This window comes from Sapajus apella, unplaced genomic scaffold (assembly GCF_009761245.1).
Source record: "Sapajus apella isolate SASKATOON/1434 unplaced genomic scaffold, GSC_monkey_1.0 scaffold53, whole genome shotgun sequence".
NCBI classification, from domain to species: Eukaryota; Metazoa; Chordata; class Mammalia; order Primates; family Cebidae; genus Sapajus; species Sapajus apella.
The window spans coordinates 5,504,924-5,532,580 of NW_022436993.1; the positions used below are offsets into that span (position 1 = coordinate 5,504,924).

Consider the following 27,657-nt stretch of genomic DNA (forward strand, 5'->3'; position numbering starts at 1 on the left):
TTAATTCCAGAGGCCTTTTAAGGTATTAACTAACATGTTAAATACGTTCTTCCAGAGAACGTATTTCCTTAATACAAAATAATACATTTATCCTTAATACAAAACAAAACCTCCTAAAAAGTTATGAAATTAGCTCGTTATCTTCCAAGACACTCATATTGCGAGTATTCTAATTCAAAGGATGTAGAATTTTACAACAAAGTGATATAAATAAGAATTTAAAACAAAATCATCTATTGTACAAAATCAAGTGCAAAAATCAACTCTAGAGAAACCATAATAGCAATGAGATCTATTACTTTATGTTGTTCAAGAGTATGAAATTTATCCTGTCTGGTTATATACCACAGAAGATGTCCAGCTACCAGTACAATGAATGCCTCAAAACATTTGTAAATTGCTACACCTTAACAGGGGACAAAGTCAAACACTAGCATCTGTTAAACACACGTTTAGCAGTAGAATATTATCTCTAAAAGCACCATGTTGGAATAATTTTCAGTTAGAAATCTTTTAAGAATATTTTAAAAATCTAATCTTAGATACACTGGAGAGTGTTTCAAATTAAATTAATATTCGTTTCATTAAACTACAGAGCAATCCTTCCATTACTTTTTTGCCCCTCCCCCAACATCCTCCTAAACTGCCACTAGGGGTCAGTATAAAGACGCAGTTCCTTGCATTGTTAGAAGGAAAAACGGAACTCTGAAAAGCCCTATGCGACAAAGACAATAGCCGTACAACCTATACGTCAAGCCTACAACACGACCTTGCATTTTTCATGAGACTACATTTTAATTTTGTAAATCACCGTGGATTATCTCTATGGCCAGTGCTTCTTCAGTAAAAAGTATTCTAAATGACAGGATTACTTCTATAAGCAGGTCTGTGAGTACTGGCCAAGAAGTGTGCCCTAAGAACAGGGTGTTAACATTGATTTTTCAAAGGGTGATGGAACACATGTCCAGCCATTTCATCTCTTCCTGTACAGGGATGGAGAAGGAAAAGTGAAACTCGTGGTTTGTATTTTGCTAACTTTAAGAGGAGTTTTTTTCCTGCTTCAAAATCATCATCATCATTCACTGCACTCAGCCTTCATTCCACCATGAAATACAGCCAACTCCACCATGAAATATAGCCAATCCTAAGGAATAACCATTAGCCTAAAATCAATAGAATAAAAGAAATGGTAACAATAAATACACAAATATATTCTCTTCACACCAACTTTACTGAATGGGACAGACATGTTTTAAAAGGCTTGAAAAGTGCTTTTTATTTCTGCTGGAGAAATTTAACATTTCAGGAAATCACTTAAGATCATGCCCCTCCTTGACAATACTGAAATGATTGATAAGAACTTTGGTCACTGTGCAGTACTGATTTTTCTTGAAGCACTAGATGGAGTATTGACTTGGCTTGAACACTAAGTGAAGTTCTGTATGTGGCATACGTTTTAAAGTTTTCTCTACGAATTACATGGCATTCTTGGGTATGATACTCCATAAATAATTCTAATAGGTATTAAAATTAGTCAATGCTTTATTTCTATATTAGCAAAGAGAATGTTTAATATTGATAATGCAAAATGACAAGTCAGCTATATATAACAAGGACATTCTAAGGTTTCCAAAGTGCTCAAATGCACATCCATATAATTTGGAGGCATTCTAGCTGTTCTTGGAGTCCCTTTGGGGTGTACTGCTTATGTATTTCATTATTCCCTTGTGCAGTGCTGACCATAGAGAACACAATGGCAAGACAGTTTCTGGGGAAGAGCTTTTTGTCTCTGGTATTGTAGAAGCTGGTGATGGACCAGTAATCAATCAATTAATTATTTTAGTCACCACTATATGTGCTACCATTTAGAACTTTCTTGGGTCACTGCAGTCATGGAAAGTCAAAAGAAGTAAAAAAATAAAAAACAAGAAAAACAAAAAAATGGAGATAAAAGGATCTCTAAGATTTGGGGAAATCACTCAGTTCTTCATGGATATAACATGCAATAGTTATGAAGAATCAGTGTTAGTATGATCTATGTGTAAACTAGGGACTCATGATCATGAATTTACTATAACAAAACTGTAATTCTCACTCCTCTATAGGTATTAAAATAATTGTAGTTATTACTGTTTATATTTTTATTTTATTCATTACATTTTATTTCCTAAGATAATTGCATCTTTTGAAAACTATCTAGTCAAGATTTATACTAATATTTATTAGTTCTGAACATTTATTCCAATCTTTTCATGGTTTACCAGTGACCAAATGTGGTTAGCATTGGCTAAGGTAAGTGAAAATCACTGAACCCTTTTTCTTCTTGGAATAACTTAAACTCTAATTCTGATCAGATCCAATAGATGGCAGTGATGTTATAAATTAATAGTTTTAAATATTCTTTTAATATGTAGGGTCTGCTCCTCGGAAGAATAATTCCCCCAGTACTTGCATAAATAATATGAAACTTTGATATAATTAATTGGATAAAGGTGCTTGGGATAAATATGAGATGAAATTTAACTGAAAATAATATTTCCTCAGTCAAAAATTAACAGCTTTCTCATTTCCAAAACGTATAACAAATTGAGAATTGTCAAAGAGATCAGCAGTATACCAATAAAGGATATGTGTCCAATCAAGTAAATGGATTATACTTTTCTATAAAAGTTATTATTGCTTCTTGGTTTCCATTTTCATGTGTTCCTTCCTATGGGCATTGTTTTAGCCTTGTCACCTTTCATTTATTCACCTTAAAATAGTTTTACTTTGCTTTATCCTTCTTTCGCTGCTAACAAGTGAACCTGGTTGTCCTCTTTCACTATGCCTTTATAAAAATAGTTGTTTTTATTCTTATTTATTGCCTTTTCATATTCTTACCCACTTTAAGTAATCTTTATTCCACAGATAATATAGAATTAGAAGTGTCAATAGAAGGTTCTTACAGGGAAGCCGCCACTACTGCTTCTGTTTTCCAAGTTATACGAAAACAAACAAGGAAAACAATGCTGATTATTACTTTCTGTTTTAAGTAACGGGCATTGACTGATTGTTTGACAACAGATTTTGTTTGTCAAATAGACTTCGTTTTCCTCACTGTCATTTTACATTTGGTTGTTTTTCTTTTTTCTTTTCCCTTTTTTTTTTTTTTTTTGAGATGGAGTCTCACTCTGTTGCCCAGGCTGGAGTGCAGTGGCGCAGTCTCAGCTCACTGCAACCTTTGCCTCCAGGGTTCAAGCGATTCTCATGCATCAGCCTCCTGAGTAGCTGGGATTACAGGTATATACCACCGTGCCTGGCTAAGCTTTTTGTATTTTTAGTAGAGGCAGAGTTTCGCCATGTTGGCCAGGCTGGTCTCAAACTCCTGACCTCAAGTAATCCACCCACCTCAGCCTCCTAAAGTGCTGGGATTATAGATGTGAGCCACCTTGCCCGGACTCTTTTTTTTTTTTTTTTTTTTTTTTAATGTAAGCCTATTTTCTACTGAATGCCTAATATGTGATGGACACTATTCTAGATGCTTGGGATGCTTCAGTGAATTGGATAGAGAAGGCTGCTCCCTGCATGGATGCTAGCGGTGTGTGTGTGTGTGTGTGTGGCAGGGGAGGGCAGTGCAAAAAACAAATGATGACAAGTATACCAGTGAATTACATGCTATGTTAGAAAATGCTAAGCGTATGTAAAATGGGCACCAGGGAAGGAGCGTTGAGAATGTGCGTGTGTGGGGTGCGATCTTAAGCCGTGTGGTAATGCTGAGTCGCTTTGCCAAGGTGGCGTTCCAACAGAGATATGAAGCGGGTGAGAGACGGAACTACAGGCTGCCGGGGAAAAGATTTTCCAGGCAAGAGGGTGGTCACTGCAAAGACCTAAAACAAAATACTCCTGGAAGGAAGTAAAGTATATTTACTTCCAGGATATATTTTATGTCCATTTTACTCTACAACATTAGCTCCTTTGTAAGTAAAAGGGTTCATGTTCGTTAATAATTTTTAAACTACCATCTCAAGTATCCATAATTCAAATACCTAGAAATTTCACATGCCCACAACATACCTAAGAATTATCTGCAGGGTAGGAAATGGCCTCTGAGAAGCAAAAAAATGTACTTAGAGAAGAGGCATCAGGCCCTCCTGTATGGGTTTTATGTAAAATGTGATAAAGCTGGGTTACCTGGTATCTAAGCTTTTCATGGACAGAAAGGAAGATTTGAAAGGAACTCTGGCAGGGAGGAAGTTAGAGCTCTGCCAATCAGATCCACTGACAGCAGTGAAAATGAAAAAAACGGAAAGTTCTCAAAAGCCTAATAAGTAATCAACAAAATACATTGAAGGTCAAAGGAGCTGCCACCCTGAATTTATTCCCAGTGAGTGGGACAAGGAACCCCCATTCCCAAGGGGCCCTGAGAACACCGCCGAGGGTCATATGGCAGCCACTTAGTCAAAATGGCAACCATAACTTTCCCCACCAAAGTTTAATAACAGCGTGATCAGTTTAAAAGGCTGAGAGGGAGCTGGATGTAGAGGCTCACACCTGTAATCCCAGCACTTTGGGATGCCAAGATAGGAGGACTGCTTGAACTCAGGAGTTTGAGAGACCAGCCTGGGCAACGTGGTAAGATCCCATCCCTTAGAAAAAGAAAAAGGCCAGATGCAATGGCTCACGCCTGTAATTCGCACACTTTGGGAGGTCGAGGTGGGCGGATCATAAGGTCAAGAGATCGAGACCATTCTGGCCTGCATGGTGAAACCCCATCTCTTCTAAAAATACAAAAATTAGCTAGGCATGGTGGCACGCGCCTGTAATCCCAGCTACTCGGGAGGCTGAGGCAGGAGAACCACTTGAACCCTGGAGGTTGCAGTGAGCCGAGATTGCGCCACTGCACTCCCTCCTGGTGACAGAGCGAGACTCCGTCTCAAAAAAAAAGAAGAAAAATTAACTGGGTGGGGTGGTGCATGCCTGTAATCTCAGCTACTTGAAAGGCTGAGGCAGGAGGATCACTTGAACCCAGGAGGTTTAGGCTGCAATGAGCTATGATTGCACCATTGCACTTCAGCCTGAGCAACAGAGCAAGACCCTGTCTAAAAATAAAAAAAAATAAAATAAAACAGAAGGTTGAGAGGAAAAGATTTTAGATTTTAATTCAAACATCACAAATTTTTAAAAGTTTTTTTTGATTAAAGAAGTAAATTTTTAAAAATCCACTAAACTTGAGTATCTGGGAAACCTCATTCATAAAGAATATCAAATAGGCAAGATTTTTTGGCATCAATTAAGGTGATGATCAGATTACTTTAATAAAGTTGAAAATCTTCCACATAAGGCTATGAATGGTCTGATTATTTATTTATGGTTGCTCCTAAAATTGCTCATCATCGTACTATTTTATAACATTTGAGTGTGGTTTTTTTGTTATGAGAAAGCAAGATGTGTGAAAATTTGAAATCAGATACATTAGACTATAAATTAATTTACAGAAAGATTATAAAATTCTATTTTTAGATTTTAAAAATATTTTAAATAAAAAAGCACTCGTTAGCTTTACAAAAAGGGTTACCACAAAGTACATTTCTCCTTCCTCAGGCTGATTATTTAATTTAGAAAATTTTGATCTACCCACAACTTTCCAAGCAAAAATCTATTACATAAAGGAAATTGCACCGACGTTATATGTCACCATGACAACACAGCAATTACTCAATGCGTGAAATGAGCCTCCAATTCCAGAAGATGCCCTGATTTTAAGCATTGGGTTTTAAAATTTCATTTTAGGCACATTAAGATATGTGTGTAGGAGACGGGTTACATTTTAACCTACACACAAAATTGGTATTTGCAGTGCTTATGTGCATTTTTAAAAAGTAGGCTAGCAAGGATCAAAAATTCAAACGCTACCAAATGCATCTGGAGAAAGCTATCTGGGTTTTTGCCTCCTATACTACTTACGTATGACAGAAAAATAATTAGAAAACCTTGATTCCCACTATCCCAGCAGCAAAGCCATGATGCTTCCTAGGGGAGATGATGGAACGGACTGCTACTAAAAGTGACGCAGGAAATACTCACCAATGCTGAGTTTAAGCTAACAATTCTAAAAAGATCTGAGCAGAAAATTATTTTATTAAAAATAGCCAATCACATTTGTTGTCTCATTTCCATTGTATTTCGCATTAGGTATTGAACTCAAGGAGGTTTCTAGAAGGAGTCCTTCTATAAGTGACTTATTCATGTTCATTCCTTTTGATTGACTCTAGAATCTTTTGCAACTTCAGTCTTCAGCATTTGGCATAAACCTGTCAAATCTGATTCCATATCCTCCTCAAAAGCATTCATCTTCAATATTTTTTTAACTCAGAAAATCCCAGGTAAAAACTATATAAACCTCAGAGAGCATTCAGAAAGCCGCTCTCATTCATGTCCCATTTCCCTTACAAAATATAAAATTAAAAAAAATAACAGAATGGACAGTATATAATGGGTTAAAGAAATGACTGCAATTAAAAATTTACAAGAATAAAATTAAATTACGAAAATAAAGTTAACTGTAGTAGAGAAGTCAGGTATCATTTAGTCCTAACCTTTCTGTGGTAACCAAAGGAACTATAGAGTCAGTCAAATGACAAAAATGTCTCAAATAGATAATTAAACTGAGAGAGAAGGCAGCTCTCTCTCTGAAGTCAGCCCCTTTTAGAACTACTTACCATCCTAATTTTCTATGATTTTGTATAAAATTAAAACAAAAAATATAAGCCGGGCAAACTCACATCAAATCAAAATAGCTATACACTCTGGAGGCCTGTTAAAGTATTCTAGATAATATACAAATCTAAATGGACTGGAGAGAGAAGTGGTTTAGTGTCTCTGATAAGATTTTTTTACATTGTGCGACCATACTGGAAAAATCACTGAATATGCTATTTTCAAATTGCTACTTACAAGGACTCAATATTCCAGAAATTTGGTGCTTTCCTAGAGATAATGATGACCCTTAATTTAGGAAACTACTATGTCAAAGATAGTAGCTACCAAAGGAACACAGTTTTGTTTTGACGCTTATGCATTTCTGTTATGTTTTTATCAGGCGGTTAGATTTGTAGTCATTCTATTAGGGTCTTATGAAATATTTGGGTGGACCAGGCGCGGTGGCTCATGCCTATAATCCCAGCACTTTGGGAGGCTGAGGTGGGCGGATCATGACATCAGGAGTTCAAGACCATCCTTGGCCAACATATTGAAACCCCATCTCTACTAAAAATACAAAAATTAGCTGGGCGTGGGCGTGCCTGTAGTTCCTGTTACTCGGGAGGCTGAGACAGGAGAATTGCTTGAACCTAGGAGGCAAAGGTTGCGGTGAGTTGAGATTGTGCCATTGCACTCCAGCCTGGGCTACAGAGTGAGACTCCATCCCTGCCAAAAAAGATATATATATTTGTATGGGAGAACAGAAAGGGAAAGAAAGGCTAATAACTATTATGTATGTGATGGAGGCAGACAGAGATTTCTTTCAAGTTAGAAAAGGATAATTTTACCCACAATATCACAAAACAATAATAAATGAAAGCCAACTAACATACCAAATGAGATGTAGGGAGGGCAAGTAATTATTTTCTTTATGGAAGTTGCCTTCATGAAGTGCTTACTATTTTATAAGGCAGTCTTATCTCCTATAGAGGAAAGACTTTGGAGTCTGACAGACCTGCATTGATTTCCAGCTCAGCGATTTTGATAAAAATGTGTACCCAGGAAAATTATGTACCCTCGAAAAATCTCAGTTTCCTTAAATGCTGGGAGATTATTTTGGTAATTTTAAAATGAGTATTAGATACTAGAGTGTTTGGGATGCAGAAGGCATTCCTATTCCTTAACTTGTCTTCACAGTATTTGCCCATAATATGTTTTTTTCTTTATTTGTTTGTTTTTTGAGATGGAGCCTCGCTCTGTCACCCAGGCTGGAGTGCAATGGCACGATCTCGGCTCACTGCAACCTCCGCCTCCCAGGTTCAAGCAATTCTACTGCCTCAGCCTCCCCAGTAGATGGATTACAGGCACATGCCACCATGCCCAGCTAATTTTTTGTATTTTAAATACAGACGCAGTTTCACCACGTTGGCCAGGCTGATCTCGAACTCCTGATCTCAAATGATATGCCCACCTTGGCCTCCCAAAGTGCTGTGATTACAGGCGTGAGCCACTGACCTTTTAACTGTTTCTCTGTTATCTAATGTTCATATCCTTTTAAAATGGTTCTTTAAGCATTATTCCAGATTTACCAAATGCTCATGCAATGTTGTCTTTAACATTTCCAGCATTATTCAGTGTTATTTGTGGAAGCTTCTACAAGAGTCTTCCTGGTCCCTGAAATCAAATGGCCTGCACATTTTCCCAACAAAGTCAGACATAGTTAAGATTTTGCAATATTTTTAGAAAACAGGCCCATTTGATGATTCTGTTTTCATAAGGGATTCTGAAGAATAACCCAAAGATATACCATCTGGAGAAATTCATTGACTCTCTTGAGAGTCAAAATATTAACATTAGAACATCTTAGACTGTGAATTGCCCCACGGGTCGGTGTTGGGGGAGGATCTCTGAACTTACCTTGCATTAGCAGGGTTGCATGTGGTTAGGTTTGCCAATGCGAGAGCTGCTGCTTCCCGTAGCTCTTCATTGTCGCTTTTTAGCAACTGAATTAACTGTGGAATACCTACAGAAAGAGAAAGGTAAAAATGTGACTTTTAAAATGCCCATGTGCACTAAAATATGGTAACCTAAAAATGCTCAAAAGAGTTGTTTTCAGTTGGCTTACCCTGATTATTGAAAAAATCTTTGCTGCCTGAATTCTCACACATTGCTGAAATAGCTTGGGAAGCAGCAATTTTAGTTCCATCATTTTCAGAACCCAAAAGGGCCACAAGGCACTTTTCAACCTCTTGTTCATGGAGAAGTTTTCTATTTTCAGCTTTCATACACAAAAAGGAAAAAAAATCAGAATTTTAATGCAAACACTGTGAACTATTATTACTTTCTCACCTAAAGTCTAATAGGAATTCAGACCATTTGCTAGCTTTAGTATGAGTCAAAACTAGACCAAATCTATAACTATTTAACTTTAGATTGCAGCAATTATGCAAAATGAATCACGGATGTTGCATTTTCTCCCCTATTCCCTTGTATGAGATCAGTATGATGGCCGAGGAAATTCTATAATAGGAACAAGGCAAGTTTTCGGATTTAGCAAGCACTGATTTCACACCAGTCATGTACCTGACCTGGTGCTCCGAGCTCACACAGACTATCTGCTCACTAAGGACAAAATCCAGCTTATCTGATGGTTCTTTTAAATGTAAAACCCAATATTGGAAGAATGCCTAAGATGAGCAAACTGATTAGCTGGATGCTTACGACGTTCAGGAGAAGAGCAGAGGACAGGAGGAAGTAAAAATGAGTTGTAAAGTATGATCCCAAGTCTTAAGAAACGTATAGTTTTATATCAAACTATAATCATAATTTTTTCTCAGGTGACAGTACATACATAAGTAGCAAAAATTTAAATAATTATTTAATTAAAGTTATGACTCTAAGTACATATCATTATATTCATCCCATTTAAAACACTACTTTTGAAACTGAAGTATTTTTAATGTTCTTTAAAGTATCTTTAATGTTCCCTAAACATTGTTTTCTCTTGGCTTCATTTGATTTTTTATAAATGACATTCTCATTACTATACTAACGTAAATGTTGCATTAAACTAAATGAGAACATTAAAATAATTTGTTTTGTGTTATATTAATTCTAATTTTTTTATGTTCTAGCTCATTCTAAAGGAGTTGCTATTTATTAAAGTATGTTCTAGAAAAAATATATTAAGTCAAACTGTTTTGATGACATAAAGAGGTACCAGAGACTAATATAAAAAGAAACAACTAGGCCGGGCGCGGTGGCTCACGCCTGTTATCCCAGCACTTTGGGAGGCCGAGGCGGGTGGATCACGAGGTCAAGAGATCGAGACCATCCTGGTCAACATGGTGAAACCCCGTCTCTACTAAAAATACAAAAAATGAGCTGGGCATGGTGGCGCGTGCCTGTAATCCCAGCTACTCAGGAGGCTGAGGCAGGAGAATTGCCTGAACCCAGGAGGTGGAGGTTGCGGTGAGCCGAGATCGCGCCATTGCACTCCAACCTGGGTAACATGAGTGAAACTCCGTCTCAAAAAAAAAGAAAAAAAAAAAAAAACGAAACAACTTACAAATAATTCCTTGTAAAATAATTTCGTTCCTTCAAAAAATTGTCATAGATTCGATTATTAATAGCCTTTATAAAGTTTATAAAATTAACTTTTATATATTCTACTTTTGTGATTAAAATGGAAGAATGTGTCATATGCACTCAGGATATAATAAATAAGAGAAGAATATTCTATTAGAGTAAGAATCTTTGCAAAAAAATGTTGATAATTTAGATTACAATATTTACGTGTGGAACTAGTTCATTACTTATACGTAATTTAATAAACTTGTTGTTTTAGAAATATTTTCAGAAATTAACAACAACTAGGTTTCCATTGTAAAGTTATGATTTCTCCCTTCCTTCAACGATGACTCAAAAAAAATTGTCCTTGTTTGCAGAAGCAGCGTTACATTTAGATGGCACCATATTTGCAAATACTTTTGGCCTCTGTTCACCTGATACACAGATATATGTCAAGCAATCTGGCCATAACTGGCACAGGCTAAGTTATTAACACTTCTGCTCATTCATTTTAAACCAATCATGAACCACGTCCTGTAATCCTATCATTTTAATCTCTTGTTCCTTTCATTTACCGTTAGAATTCAGGCAGGCCGTAACCTTTTTTCATGAAAAAGCTTCAGTTAATACTTAAATCTCAAGGATATGGCTCCAAAAATGTTTTAAAATATACATAGATCCTATTATTTTTCACTGAATAAGTAATATCCAAAACTTTTCTGGAGTCTCTGACCTAAAATGCTGATATTTATCATTAAGATTTTCCTGATGGCTCTAAATGCAATTTTCTAAACAGAACCCTCTTGGCATGGATACTATCAGGAAAACTGGCCAAAATGATTAATTTGAAAAGACGAACTTTGGAGTATGTAGTTGTTGCTTTCAGAAAACAGTATATTTACAATTACTGAAAAGATTTTTAAAAATAATTTAACTAGATACTGAGAGCAATTAGTTTCTCAACCTTGCTGCAAGTATTCTCAAAATGCAGCTGTGTTCAGTAAACCTCAAAAGTGCTGACTGCAGCGTGGCTATAATAGATTTAAAAGATGAAGTAACATATTAACCAAATACTTTCATTGAATTGCTACACCAAGAAGTATTTGTGTTTTAATTACGCAGATCATAAAATGGTAAGATAGTTAGGCTACCAATAGCATAATGTCCTTTAAAAATAACATTTGTTCAGTATTCTTAAAATAAAAAAGCATGACGTTTCGTTACTGGAAATAAATCTGTGTGTAATGATGCTTTCATTCATCCATTCTCAGAAGTTGCTGTTGTGCCACTTTTACTCCTGCTGAGATGTTAATGCCAGTTCATAAACCTCATGGCAACACAGTAATTAACACCTTCCTCCCACTGGTACCAGGTCAAAGGCACATTTGATTTGGGCTTTCCACAGGTGAGATGCATGTTAAAACTTTACTCAACAAAAAAACTCAGAAAGTGTGTTTTGCATTTGGATGTTTCAACTGTATTTCTGACATACAATGACAATGCATGACCTTGTCTAAAAAATATTCTCTTGATGATTGTAAGTAAAAATAAGTGTTATAAATTGCTATTGATAGTTACATTGTTCTTAACAGTATAAGGAGCAATATTTGAAAAATCTACTTATAAATGGAGTTTTCTAACAGCGGGACATTTTTTACACTTCTTCATGATTATATGCTTTCAATACAGGAATGCTAGGAGATAGCTTTCTTAATCTTTGTTAAGTTTTTAGAGTTTGCCACTGTAATTTAAAATAAGACACATCTGGTTAAGCTGGCTGCTTCTGGCAGATAGAGGTCAAGGCAGGCAAGAGTTGATATACAAAGAAGTAGACACATAATATGGTTTTGCTGTGTCCCCAAACAAATCTCATCGTGAATTTACATGAATTTACAGTTCTCATAATCCCCACATGTCGTGAGAGAGACCAGGTGTAGATAATTGAATCATGGGGGCAGTTTCTCCCATACTAGTCTCCTGATAGTGGGTGATTTCTCACGAGATCTGATGGCTTTGTAAGGGGCTTCCCTCTTTGCTGGGCTTTCATTTTCTCGCCTGCCGCTCTACGTGAAGGTGCTCCCTGCCACGATTGTAAGTTTCCTGAGGCCTCCCCAGCCATGCAGAGCTGTGAGTAAATTAAACTTTTTTTCCTTATCAATTCCCCAGTCTTAGATATTTCTTCATAGCATGATGAGAACAGACTGATTTAACAAAATATACACGTAAGACCTGGAAAAAAGGCAGAACCTAGAATCCAGGCAGGAGGAAGAGGGAAATATGGTAGCGCTAGCCAGATAATAAGAGTTAAGAGGTAAATAAATCAACAAAAATAGAGGAGAATAATCAGGCAAATGACAAAGATGTCAACCTATCTTCTAGCACTGGCCCCAAGGATGTTGGTTCTGCCTTAATGTTGTGTTCTGGTCAGAAGTGGGCAGTACTGCCCAAAAATGTCTATGGCTAAGGCAGATCAGAGTCCTTAGGGGAAATTCTGCGTCTGGAATGGAGAGATTTTCTCAAAGCTCTGCACTTCCAATCAGAAGAGCGTTCACTCATAATAATTTATTGGGATATGTGAACAGAGAGAAAGTTTGAATCTTTGTGGAATCATCTACCTTTGTAGAGTTTCCAAGAATCAAGCTTTCAGACCAGATACTCCTAGGCTATAAGAAAATTAAACCACCTCTGCATTCATTGTATTTGACAAAACACCTGGCATGCTTCTTCAGTTTTTGTAAAGTTGCCACAGATGAAAACAATTTAAAAAGAAAGGAGGCTATGTCAGAAGGGATGGGGGGAGATTACCAGTTGAATAAGTTGAATTATAAAATGTAAGTTTTCACAGTAATTGAGGAAATCGCAAGATCATGGTGAAAGAGCCCTACTGTAATACAGACGGCTATTGATTGAATGATGTTAAGGTAGATATGTCTCCGCCATCTGGAAAATGGAGGTTCTGCTCAGCAATGGAAGTCAACTTTTGTGCTGTGCTGGCTTGGTACTCCAGTGAGGATTGGGTTACTTTAGTTCATGCACAGATTGTTGCTTTAATCTACCATAGTGGGGACAGGTGAAGATCTGGTGTGAGAAAGCTGGTAGGGTATGTAGAGCAGAGTGGGCTGCACCAGGTTAAAGCACAAGGAAGCAGGTTCTTTAATTTCTTAAGGACAGAAAGAGAAACCAGTTATTTTACTGACACCTTAAAAATTAACAGAATTAGAAAATTTGATTTTTCCTCTAAATCAAGCCGTTGGAAGAACATAGATACCAATAGGTCAAAACGGTATTTCCCAAACCAGAATCCAGACAAAAGGCCCAAACCAGAGCAAATGAGTACAAAATGATGGTCTAACAAAGTTATACAATCCAGAGTACAAAGGGGAGTATGTGAGGAAGAACAAATTGATAACCAATGGCCGTGCACTTGAATGAAATATAAGAATCTTTAATGCCAAGTGGGGCTATCTGGACTTGATCCTGTGTATTTTAGCTCAAGAGTTATTAACCTGGGGTCCATGAATTCAGAAGACAGGTGGGCTTCAGGCAGTCTATGAACTCTCTGCAATTATATGCAGAATGTAGTGTATTTGTACATTTTCAGAAGGTTACTCTTTGTTCAGATTCTCAAAAACAACTTAACGCTCTCCAAAGTAAAGTGTGGGCAGTGTAGTTGGATGTGCTTGGAAGCCGTCAGGAAGACAGGCAGGAATTTAGAAGACAGGTCAGAATTAGAAACAGATTTGGGATTCATAAGCAAATAAGGAGGCAGCTGAAACATTAGTCATAAGTGAGAGTGCTCAGGAAGATTTTCAAGAGAACAAGACAGAAAGCAGGAAGGCAAGATTAGTATTGAAATAAGCTGAGGAAAGCAGTAAAGGTGAAGGTTGGTCTGGTAATTAGAACAATCAGGAGAGAGGGGTGTTTTGGAAACCAAGGGATAAAAGTTTAGAGGAGGAGAGGGGAATCAACAGCATGGACTCCCACCCAGAGGTCAAGTTAAAAAGGACTGAAAATGCCTCTGCAGGATTTAGGAGCTGAGAGGTCAATGTCAAATTCTACAAAGACTATTTTGGCAGAATGGTGGAAACGGAAGTCAGGTGCAGCAGGTGACATGATGGAGATGAGATGAAGACATGGGGCTGTTTTAAATGGACTGATCTGTCAAAGAGGATGATTGAGGAAAAAAAGGAGCAAAAAAGGACCCTGGGGCAAGGGTAAGAGAGGAAGAAAGAAATTTCCACAAATAACCCAGGCCACAAACAGTGAAGAGCCTCCAGAAAGCTCTGAACTTCTATCACCTTCCTCTTACATAAGCCATTGAGATCAGGAGAAGGTAGAACTCTGGCAGTGCAATGCCACATCACAGGAAAGTCTCCTTGTCATCCAAAATTGGGCTACAGGAGTACCTTGTCCTCTCAATTGATGGGAAAACAGGCAAAGGGCACCCTGTAGGCTTCCTCTATTTATTAAAACCAGGCCCAGGCAGAGTCCTCTGCATTCCATGATGAGCATTAAAAACTGAAATTATGAAACACTGCATAGAGAGAAGGAGAACAGAGATGGTCTAAAAATAAGTATTCATGGGGAAAAATTAAATGAAACAAAAACAAGAATCCACAGTATATTAGAAAACACTAGCTTCCTGAATTAAGGGAAAAAACCATGACTCTGGAGATCAAAAGCTGCCTGTGTAGTAAAGACAGTGGAGAAGGGGACTTAGACACATTTTGGCAAAATTTTCAAACTCAGAATAAAAAACTCTACCTTAATACAGGAAAAAAGTCACATATGCAAGATAATGGAAATCAGGCTTGAACTCTACAAAAGCAAGCTTCATAATATTTAAGAGAAATATTATACAACAATTCCAAACCCAGTTAAATGGTCATATATGTCTGAAGGCCGAAAACCTATTCACAGGTAAGGTCTCAAAGTATATCACTATTGGAAATGCCTTAAAAATGTTTTTTAACTGAAAAAAATATACTCTGGTTAATTTTAGAAATGAATCTAAAATAAGGACAGGTAAGCTTAACTAGGAGAAATTGACAGCACACACTGAAACAGACTCAACATGCATATAACTCTAAATGATAAATGTAGTTAAAATTGAATGTAATGACAAAGTGATTGTTTAAATAGAGGCTTTGGGCCAGGAGTGGTGGTTCACGTCTGGGAGGGCAAGGTGGGCGGACTGCCTGAGATCAGGAATTCAAGACCAGCCTGGCTAACATGCTGAAACCCCGTCTCTACTAAAAATACAAAAATTAGCCAGGCATGGTGGTGTGTGCCTGTAGTTCCAGCTATGCGAGAGGCTGAGGCAGGAGAATTGCTTGAACCAGGGAGGTGGAGGTTGCAATGAGCCAAGATTGTACCACTGCACTCCAGCCTGGGTGACAGAGTGAGACTGCGTCTCAAAAAAGATTAAACTTAGAATTAAAAATATAATTACCATATGATTCAGTAATTCCACTTCTAGGTATATACCCAAAATAATTGAAACCAGGGACTCAAAGAGATATCTGTATAGCCACATTCTTAGCAGCATTATTCACATTAACCAAAAGGCAGATGCAAACCAACTGTCCATCCATGGTTGAAAGGAAAACAAAATGTAGTCTATACAGACAATGGAATATTCTTTGGCTTTAGGAAGGAAGGAAATTCTGACACATCCTACAACATAAATGAAGCTTGATATCATGCTAAGTGCTGTGCATTTGCAAAAGCACAAATACTGTATGATTCCACGTATGTGAAGGATCTAGGGTCGTGAAATTCATAGACAGAAAGTAGAATGGTGGTTGCTAGGAGTGTGTGTGAAGAAGTGGGAATTATTGTTTAATTGGTGTACTTTTAGTTTTGCTAGATGCAAAGATTTCGGTGGATGGACAACACCACAAAAATGTGAATACATTTAATGCCACTGAACTGTACACTTAAAAATGATGAAGTTGGTAAATTTCATGTTACTTGCATTTCACCACAATTTAAAAAGCAAGATGGAATTGATTTCCTTTTCTTCAAGCAAAACTGTTCCCCTTCTTGAGTTCTCCATTTCTGTAAGTGGCACCATTTTATTACCAGCTATCTAAGCCAGAAACCTGGCCTCATGCTTCATATTGCCTTCTTCCTCTATCAACCAACATAGTCATTCAACAAATACTCACACATGTGCTGGTGGCTCTCCTTCCAGAGCACCTTGAGCCCATCCTGAGCACCACATCTCTGTTCAGGGCACCTTCACAGCTCACCTAGATTACTACAGCAACCGCCCTATGGGTCTTCTGTGTCTGGTCCTAAACACTTCCAATCTCTTCTCCACTTTGCAACAGGAGTTCACTTTCTCTAAAAAGTGAAAATCCGTGAGGTTTCCTCCCTTCTAACTTCAATGGCTCTTTGTTGGCATTAAAATAAAGTCCAAAGTCCTTAACTGGGCTTATAATGTCAATGGGCACTGGACTCCTCACTGTGTCTGCAGCCTGAGCACTCAGTGTTCTGTGACATTCTGGTCGTTGGCTGTTCTGAAAGCTTTTAGTTCTGGAACTTACCATGTTGTCCCTCCTCTGGCCTTTACACACATTGTTCCTTCTCAGAGAATGACTTCTCCTGCTCCATCCCAGCTGAACCTTCTTTGAACAGTCAGTTTCTCTTACTTACTCTAGGTCCTAGCTTGTAAATCACTGATTCCAGGAAGATTTATCTGATCCAGGTCTGTGCTGGGAGACTTCCTGGGTGATCCTGTGTTTCTGTCATTAATCACTTTGAACACTGCATTGTGATTGCCTGTTTACTTTTCTGTTCTGGGTGAGGACTTAATAAATCATGAGCAAATGAATTTATACATTGTTCTGGAAAGGTTGTAGTTCACTCAAAATCACACGAGTAGGTCATTGCAATGCCAATAGTGGAACTTCAGTACCAGCAACTGTGTGCTTTTCAATACTGTGGCATATAATGGATCATCAAACTCACCACCTCAAAATGAGTTAGAACAGACTTAGAATGACCCAGCCACATTTGATACATATAATACTCTCCAGAGAGATGCGGGGATAAGCAAACATTTTAGGATTGACATTGTCCATGTCTTAGCATTTTACTTCTCTTTGGGTTTCAATTAGCTAAGAAGGACTGGGATAGAAGGAAAATAGAACTGACCAGCTATGATAATGTATAAGTTCCATTTGATAGAATACTGGAGAAAGTGTCTTTTGCCAATATTAAAAAACCTTGGTTTCACAACCAGCCTCTCAAATAGGAATTTATAATGTAACTCATGAGGCCCCTCTATATACACTGCATACTGGATACTGAAATCCTGCTTACTGCATTAAAGCTTTGTCTTGAAGACATCCAGTGTGTGCTGAAAAGGAAGTGTTTCCCATAGTATATATATATATGTATATATACACAGATAGGTAGATAGATACACAGATGTGAGTATATGTGTTTAGAATATAAATCACTTAAAATAGTCAATGGTGTCATCCTTTATAACAGTAGTGGTGCAGAAGGGGAAAAATAAAATCACATCTTTTATTAAATAAGACTCCAAATATACATAAATTAAAACTATCATTTTATCTTCTGTGCTTGTGATATAATTAATCTCATATTTTACAGATTTATGTCAACATAACTTGTCACTGAAATGCAAAGACTCCAGCTGAAACTTAAAAATTACTTTATAGATATTATTGTGAATGTGAATTTCTTCAAACAATGCTTTCAGGTTCACAAACGATGCATACATTCTATATAATTCCAAATTCAAGCAAAATGAAGGCTTAGAACTTAATATAGAAATGAATTGTTTTTTAAAAAATAGGATGATAATGAAATCATATTGCATTCTTCATATCCTTGACAAATCTCTAACCCATTGGAAGTGAGATGAATTTGGCCTTAAGTAGTAAATACAGCACTATTCTCAATTTTTTTTTTTTTTGAGATGAAATTTTCCTCTTGTTGCCCAGGCTGGAGTGCAGTTGCGCAATCTCGGCTCACTACAACCTCTGCCTCCCAGGTTCAAATGATTCTTCTGCCTCAGCCTCCCAAGTAGCTGGGACTACAGGCATACGCCACCACACTTGGCTGATTTTGTATTTTTAGTAGAGAGGGGGGTTTCACCATGTTGGTCAGGCTGGTCTCGAACCTCTGACCTCAGGTGATGCACCTGCCTTGGCCTCCCAAAGTGCTGGGATTGCAGGTGTGAGCCACTGCACCCAGCCTCAAATTGTTTTTTAAAAAGCAGACAAATACTCTAGTGTTCATTAGTACTAATCAAAATTAAGACTACAAGAGGAATTACATGTGCTTAGTTTATATAAAATAAGATATTTTGGGGTATGGTGGCTTATGGCTGTGACTCAGTCAAGGTGGGCAGATTGCTTGAGCCCAGGAGTTCTAGACTAGCTTGGGCAACATAGCAAAACCCTGTCTCTACATAAAAATACAAAAATTAGCCAGACATGGTGGTGCACGCCTGTAGTCTCAGCTGCTAGGAAGCCTGAGGTGGAAGGATCACTTGAGCCCAGAGAGGTTGAGGCTGCAGTGAGCTGTGATCATGCCACTGCACTCCAGCCTGAGAGATGGAGTGAGACCTGGTCTCCAAATAAATAAAATAAAATACAATAAGACATACGATCATAAGCTGCTTTAGTGATGGCTTTGGCTGCATTCTTCTGAATATCAGGAATTGTAGAGTTTTCTGCAAATGACAGGAGTTTTTTAAGACCCCCTGTCTGCTGAATCTGCACTATAGTATCCATGTCTTCAAGGCAGTTGGCTATCACTGCAAGTGCTTCTATATGAAGGTCATTCAATTCCTAATAATAAAAGCATATGCAACTTTAGAAGTTTGTACTAAAAGAAATGTACACTTCCCATATTTGACTACAAGAGGAAATAAAGTCAGTCAGAACACAATGTAATTAATTCTGTTGTGACAGAGGCCCCAGGTGACAGGAGTTCTGCTTACCAAAGTAACATCACCTTTCCTGGCTATGTGCCCTGTCTTCTCCTTTCCCTTACTCCAAAATGTTTTTTGGATAAAATGTAATGCTAAGAAGAAAACTTCAAAAATGGTAGTCAGTGAAGTTGCTCATACAGTCTTACACCAAAAACAATTTTGAAATCTGGAGTAAACATTTTTTGAAAAAGCAAGACCGAAACTGAAGAAAATATATACTTTAAAATAATTTGTGGCTATCTTGCCTGAGGAAATCGACTGAATCCCTACAGCTATGGAAAACTTCAGCCTTACCTAAATAGCTAGAAATGTAAAGGGGAAATCCCAAAACTGAAAAATGCTCAGAAAGGATAATCCATCATGAATGGAAGGAACTCACATCACAGCAAATACATTGTGGCCAACGTTCATGGAATTCACTGGTTTGACCATGTTCCCACCATCCTTAAGCAGCTGGCTTGATAGAATGCTCTTTTAAAGACCATTCTGCCATTCTACAGCACCAGCTAGGTGGCAAGACCTTGCAGGGCTGGAGCAAGGTTCTCCAGAATGCTGTATATGCTCTGAATCAGTGTCTACCATATGGTGCCATTTCTTCTATAGCCTGGATTAGTGGGTCCAGGAAGGGTAAACATCACCCAAGGATTCTGCATCCTCTTCTGGGGTAAGCACTGGGAAATATTTGGTTGTATATGGCATAGTTGTATCATGTTAGGTGAAAATATGATCTCATCATTGTCTTAATTTGAAGATCAAATATGATTTAGGATGTATATTGCTGCCAATTTGGCAAGGAGAGAACTTGATGATGAATTTTTGTCTAGGTCACAGTACCCAGATATTTGGTCAAATATTCTAGATGTTTCTGTGACAGCGTTTTTTCATGAGATTAATATTTAACTGTAGACTTTGAGTAAAGTAGATTACCCTCCATGATGTGAGTGGGCCTGACCTAATCATTTGAAGGCCTTAATAGAAAAGGATTGATCTACCTGGCCACAGAGGGAATCCTGCCAGCAGACTACCCCTGGACTCAAGCTACACACTTTTCTGAATCTTTAGCCTACTTGCCTAACCTGTGGATTTTGGACTTGCCAAGCCTCCAAAAGTACATGAGCCAATTATTTAAAAAAAACTACCCACCCACCCCTCCAACACAAACCCATTGGTATGGTTTGGCTCTGTGTCCCCACGAAAATCTCATCTCCAGTTGTGATCCCCAGGGAAAATTAAATAACATAATCCCCATGTGTCAAGGGAGGGACCTGATGGGAGGTGACTGAATCATCAGGGCAGTTCCTTCATGCTGTTCTCATGACAGTGAGTTCTCATGAGATTAAAGTAGGGGCACTGGATCTGAAATCTGTTTATTACTATTTCAATAAAGAGTTAGTGGCAAAAGACACTGGACATATTTGGAAGCTACCTGAATCACTCAAGTCAATTAAATGGCATTCAACAAACTACTAGATGAGGTTTTATAATCAGGAGATCCTAGAAGGCACAAGTATTCTTAAAGTTTAATTAATTCCTAAGGGGCTTACTAGCAACTATGGACTTACTAGCAACTTACTAGCTTCAATATTATCAAAATATATGTGTCTGGGAGGAAAATTATGCTTCTTGCTTTATCCTGGAGAAAACCATAATGCAGGTTAAAAGACTCACCCCAGGTGTTTCAGGAAATCAAGAGGAAGATCATAGACAAGAATTTAAGCATCTTGAGTCTGCTAAACCAGAAGACTTTAAAAATTAGTTTAAATTGCCCTGTACAATTAGCCTGATTTAAGCAGGCCAATAAACTTTCTGTAGCAATAAGCAAATTAATCCATTACACTTAATACATGTTAAATAGAATAAAATTTCATTTTTGAACATTTGGGAGAGATACATTTCCTAATAGAAAGTCAAATGAATGAAACTAAATACCTTAGTTTCTAGGATCTTAATAAGATGGTCCAATCCTTGATGGTCTCTTAGCATTGTTCGAGACTCTTTATCATTTGTAATAACACCTAAGGTTTTGAGAGCCAACAATTGAATAATTGGATATTCTGACTTCAAGAGATCTAAGATAGGAGGTATTGCATTTAGTTCTTGAAGTGTAGTTCGACACTGAAAATCCTGTCACAAAATACAAATGATCAAAACAATAAATTTTTAAGCAAAATACATTCTCAAGAACGGAGAAATTCCGTTTTCCAACACAAGAACGTAAGTTATGATTTTCTCATCTTTTATTCCAAATTCCCTTCCAAAATAACTCAAAAATGAGAAATCTTTCAATTGACATCACCAAAATATTTAACTGTAATATATACACATTATTTACAACAGAAAGTAAACATCTACGACTTTTGTAGTATCATTTATTCAGCAAATTTCGATTAAACAGCATTATAAAATCTATGCGTAATGAAATTCTTTTCACACTTGGATATACTTCTTTAAATAGTAATTAATAAAATGAAATTATGGCATTGATTTCTTACCTCATTCAAATGGACTGTTTATGAAATACCTATTAGCATGCAGTGCTGTTGACAGGCCCTCTGCATACAAATTTACAGCAGCTTTATTCAGATACACGACCTTTATTTAAAACATTTACACAATCAAGGGGTCATTATAGTCTAGACAGTTGTTGTGCCTGTATGTCTATGACTCTGGTGAGTGAAAAAGTGGGTGGTTAAGAAAACAAGCCACGAAGCCATGGAAAGCTCCCAAACTCTGTTAAGACATGACACCTTTAATCAAAACATGATAAATATAAAATGGCACTAAAGGTGGAAAAGGCTCCAATTAAAGCTTAGCTTTCCCCTGTCCATCCTTTTATTGATCTTTAATATGGAGCATCCTTTAGACACAAAATTGTAGGTTGCTTTTTGTCATGGGTTGAATTGTGTCCTCCCAAAATATATGTTGAAGTTCTAGCCCCAGTACTTGTTAATGTGACCTTATTGAAAACAGGGTCACTGGAGACGTAATTAGTTATGATGAGGTCATTCTGGAGTAAAGTGGGCCCTCAGTGGTGTCCTTGTACAACTGGTGTCCTTAGGAGAAAAAAATGACAGGGAGAGCTTACTGGGATGCAGCCATAAGCCAAGGGACTTTCTCCATCCTTTGATAGATGGCCACCACCTGAACCTGGGAAGAGGAAAGGAAGGATTTGATCTGGTCTTGGTGGGGGCATGGCCCTACTGACACCTTGATTTTGGACTTCCGGCCTCCAGAACTGTGACTGTCTCTAGTAGGAAGCCACCTAGTCTGTAGTTCTTTGTTACAGCAGCCCTAGGAAACGAATACACCGTTTTTAGCCGGTACTGCTGTTAAGAATTGTGGAGGTGATTATTTTCATTTCTGCTTGATTAAAACAATAGGGAAATATTGCCCTAAGGACTCTTGGGATTTAAAACACAAACACACCTAGAGAAATACTTAATCAAAGGAGGTAAAGCCCACGTGACTGGAGAAGGGAAAAGAGGGGCTAAACTTCCTGTTGAGGGTGCCTTTTAGGGAGGGAGGAGTGAGGGTGAAACCAGTGAGTAGCAAAGGCATGCTGGGTCAGGAATTTTGCTTTTGCTGCCTTTTGATATGAGCCCATTTGTCTCTCTCTGCCTGGATATGTTGCCTCTCCATTAATCTTCCTCTTCACTCTCATTTTGGTATTTCCTGCTCTCTTAATGGCCATTAAAAATTTGTGTCTTTCCATTTCCAGCTAATCTAAAGCTAATCACATGTGCATGCTAATTGTTAAGGAATCTAAGCAGTAGAGAAGGCTGTTCAAAGTGTCGGGAAGATGACCTGTGTGCATGAGGGGTGTATGTGTGTTCCATGTTCCCGGAGCCGGGGTGCAAAGGACAGGACTGTGGGGGAGGGGAAGGTTGGCAGTTTCCTTCCATTACAAAGGAAAGCATCACAGTGAGGTAGCATCTATCTTACTATTGTGGATAATGAATTCTGTTCTGCATACTCAAATTATTAGATTTTTAGCAACAAATAAGCCTAAATTAACATCTCAGTACATTGTATAGCGTATATATTAACATCCAATATGCTTAGAGCACCAGGGTTCAATCAATAGTAGCTGCCCAGGTTCCACATATTAGATTTCCTGTTTCAGGAGAAGTACATTTTATTTGCATGCCGTTCTGTTCTTGAAAAATAGAAATACATTTCCAAATACTTTTTCATGGGAGACAAATATTATCAAATGTGAAAACTGAAAGATATCTACACCGCTTCCATTATTTTTTCTCTGAATAATAAATACTAACCAGTAACAAGAATATCTAATGATGCAGAACTGGTGAGTTTTTAAAAGCTTTTTTTTTTTCTATTTTTAATGGGAAAATCTAAAATCAGCTTTCGTCAGAATACTTTTTAGAAATTAATCTTACCTGCACCAAGTTGTAAATGCATTCCATAGAATTCTTCTTTACATCTGGGTCTGGGCTGCTCAGTAGTCTGATGAGTGGCTCTAATCCTCCATGTTCAAATATTTGCACTTTACCGGTGTACTCTGCAGACATGTTTGCTAGACAAAGACTAGCAAACTCATGGATAACTACTTCTTCTGTGTATCAAAAATAAATAACACAAGTATGCCAACTGCTAATTATTCAACCACTACCTTAAAATACGCCTTGGAAACCAAAGCTCCACAAATTGTATCTTGCTTACAGCTCACCCTTTTTACAAACTCAAAATTGACCTGTGGTTTGAGAGACTTTAATAACTATTTCATGAATGATTTTCAATATATAGTTTAATCAAGTGTAAAAAAATTTCCATTTCTTAAAACAGACATAGAATGCAAAGTTACCTTCTGGAGCGAGCTGAGCAATGACAGAATTCATGACGTCTAACTCCCTTAACAATTTTTTAACATCATCTACAAAGGAAGAAATAGAATATTGATGTTTATTATTAAAAATAATAGACTGGGTGCAGTGGCTTACGCCTGTAATCCCAGCACTTTGGGAGGCCAAGGCAGGTGAATCACTTGAGGTCAGGAGTTCAAGACCAGCCTGGTCAACATGGCAAAACCTCAACTCTACTGAAAATAAAAAAATTAGCCAGATGTGGTGGCTTGCACGTGTAATCCCATCTACTTAGGAAGCTGAGGCAGGAGAATCACTTGAAGCTGGGAGGCAGAGGTTGCAATGAGCCAAGATCACGCCACTGCACTCCAGCCTGGGCAACAGAGTGAGACCCTCTCTCAAAATAATAACTATAATGGCAGTATCTACTGAACAGTCCCTTATGAGACAGGTAATATTACTATCTGATTTTACGGATAAGGAAATTGAGGCTCAAAACCTCACAGCAAGTCGTGGGGCAGGTTTCATGCTCAAGTGGGGCTAACCACACACATTCTCTAGCCTGCTTGTACTCCTCAGTCATGTCCTTCTAAGACACTAGAAACAATAACCATGAAAATGCAGAATGTGCCTGCAGCACATATCCGAAGAGTTGAGTTACTGTGCCCGACATTTATTTATTAGGTATTAGTAATCTTTTTATGTGTGTTGCTGGGAGGGTATTTTTAAATTTTGATTTTAATCTTGTACAGAGTGCAAATAAGAATTACTCAGCCTATTTCAATTAATACATCTTGGTTTCTTACATTCAATTTGATTATTAGAAATGTCAAAAATGCTTAAAAGTGAGTATATTGACTTTCATAAAGTACATTTTTATACTATTTTTGTCAGCCTAATTAAAACTAGACAGGTATGCCTAGGGGCTGTGCTCTAACCTCAGTTCCACTACTAACCGCATGCATGACTTTGGGCAAATAAACTAATGCTTTGAGGTATCTTTCCTACTTTTAAAAGAAAGAGTTGCATAAGCGGTATTATAATGTTTGTGTGTGTGTGTTTTCGTTTGGAGACAGGGTTTCTCCGTCACTCAGGCTGGAGTGCAGTGGTGTGATCATGGCTTCCTGCAGGCTCAATCTCCTGGGCTGAAGCAATCCTCCCGCCTCAGCCTCCCAAAGTGCTGGGATTACAGGCATGAGCCACCATGCCTGGCCACAAAATATTTTTGTTTCTCAAATTCCGTGGTCTGTAAACAGAATAAAACATAAGAAATCAAAAAATCTTCCATTTTTTTTTTAGTTAATTTTCCTTTTTTTGGTTTTGGTTAAGCATTCAATATGACACTAATGTAGAATTATTACACAGGTAATCCTGGTGATAAATTTAGGAAGATCCATAATTCAATTGAGTACTGCCTTATTTCCCTTCTCTATGCCTCTGTTGCCTCAGATGTAAAGGGAATAATAATAGTACCTACCCCACAAAGCTGTTAGGATTAAATGATTTAATATATCAATAGCACTTAGTATAATGCCTGACCCCTTGTCAGGGCTTTGTGTTAACTAGTATTATTATCATAGTCTAAGCTGGTGGGACATGCACTCCGCCTTGACTGTCCTTATTCTGCTGCCATCTCTGGAAACACTCCCAGGCCTCTGCCTTACAGCACAGCCACCATCAGAGCTCGCAAAGTCACAGCCTTCCACTAAAGACACACAGAGCCCCAACAGCTGTCACCGCAGCTGCCCGCAGACACAGTCTCTGTAGCTGAGGCCGTGATGGCACAGATGCCACACAAAACCGCCCTTCCACTTCTCTTCCCAACTTCCACTCATAACTGTCCCTGCTGGACATAGAATAAGGAGGCCTCACTGTCACCACACCAGATCCAGGAAAAAGAGGGTGCAGGCTAGGCAGGGAGACTAGGAAAGAATCCGTGCTTGTGTTTTGCTGAGGTTATCGTTAAGGGGGTGAAAGTATGGTTTTAGCCATGTGCCATGATAGGCACATGTTTATTCACAGCAGCCTAAGTTTCATGTTAGAATTCAGTCTCTACGAGTTAGGCCAGGCACAGTGGCTCACGCCTGTAATCCCAGCACTATGGGAGGCCGAGGTGGATGGATCATGAGGTCAGGAGTTTGAGACCAGCCTGACCAACATGGTGAAACCCCATCTCCACTAAAAAAATACAAAAATTAGCTAGGCATGGTGGTGCGTGCCTGTAATCCCAGCTACTCGGGAGGATGAGGTGGGAGAATTGCTTGAATCCGGGAGGCAGAAATTACAGTGAGCTGAGGCCGTATCACTGCACTCCAGCCTGGGCAACAGAGTAAGACTCCGTCTCAAAAACAAACAAAAAACTATAAGTTACAGGGTTTGGGTGGATGACTCAAAAACTACCATTAGAAAATGACAAGGAAAATATACCCTGTTCATAAGTCAGAGACTGCCTTTATTGGCATGGTTTTGGTCAAACTGATATTCTAATGGACATAATAGCATCTTTTAACTAATATTATACAATCACATTATTATATTAATATGTTCTTTAGTATTATATATTATATATTAATATAATCATACAATATTATGATATAACATAATTGATATTGTATCAATCACATAGTAATGTTAATTATGTACATATATGATTAATATTGCATGTTATATACTATATATATTATGTGACATAATATTCCAAGAAATAGGTCTGATTTAAGAAGTAAATGCACTTTTTTAAATTTATTTTTTTGAGACACAGTCTCACTTTGTCATCCAGGCTGGAGTGCAGTGGTGCTATCTCAGCTCACTGCAACCTCCGCCTCCCAGGTTCAAGTGATTCTCCTGCCTCAGCCTCCCAAGTAGCTGGGATTACAGGTACCCACCACTATGCCTGGCTCATTTTTGTATTTTTAGTAGAGATGGGGTTTCACCATGCTGGCCAGGCAGGTCTCAAATTCCTGACTTCAGGTGATCCACCTACCTTGGTAAACGCACATTGAAATTTATCTTTTGCAAAATATAGTTTGCAGTTTCAAAATCAGTTTATCAAAACTCTTTAGGTTTTGTTCACTATGAAATACATATGAAATGTAACATACATATGGGCAGGCAAATTACATCACACTAACTCAAGAAAAAATGCTTTTCATTTTAAGAGAAAATGATGGCTTTCTCAGCTTGTAGGACGACATCACCACCAACTCTGAGAGGAGTTTTTGCATGGATGTGCTTACATATATTTTCCTGTTTTAAAATTATCCCTTAAAATGTGAAATCACACATTTGCTGCATTATACTGATGTCATGTTTTTGTGAACATTAAAGTCAGTTTAAAACTGAAACAAATTCTTTAATGTTAAATTTAAAAGAATAATAATGCATTACATGGGATTATTTGATAATTTTTAAAAGTTGATACTTACTGTTAGAAGCCAGGATTCCAAATATCATAGTAGCATTTCTTCTTACAATTTTGTCTTCGTGGGTGAGTAGTTTAGTTAAAGGTTCCACAGCTCCAAGTTCAAGGAGGGTGGTTTTATTTTCCTCACCTGGCATCACAGGTAAAACAAAAGCCACACATGGATATCATCGATCTCATCAGCATTTTGC

General features: G+C 37.8%; 1 protein-coding gene across 4 annotated transcripts in view; it reads right to left on the reverse strand.

Moving 5' to 3' along the window:
* The window catches only part of ARMC3 (armadillo repeat containing 3), a 101,511-nt gene that overhangs the window by 48,294 nt on the left and 25,560 nt on the right, over positions 1 to 27,657 (reverse strand). For all 4 annotated transcript variants that reach the window (XM_032243885.1, XM_032243884.1, XM_032243882.1 and 1 more), the window contains 7 exons: positions 27,471 to 27,596; positions 24,048 to 24,116; positions 23,623 to 23,798; positions 21,152 to 21,346; positions 18,896 to 19,079; positions 8,804 to 8,956; positions 8,596 to 8,701 (listed from right to left, as the gene is read on the reverse strand). In XM_032243885.1, the coding sequence (XP_032099776.1) occupies positions 8,596 to 8,701; positions 8,804 to 8,956; positions 18,896 to 19,079; positions 21,152 to 21,346; positions 23,623 to 23,798; positions 24,048 to 24,116; positions 27,471 to 27,596 (1,009 nt within the window). The remainder of the gene's footprint in view (positions 1 to 8,595; positions 8,702 to 8,803; positions 8,957 to 18,895; positions 19,080 to 21,151; positions 21,347 to 23,622; positions 23,799 to 24,047; positions 24,117 to 27,470; positions 27,597 to 27,657) is intronic.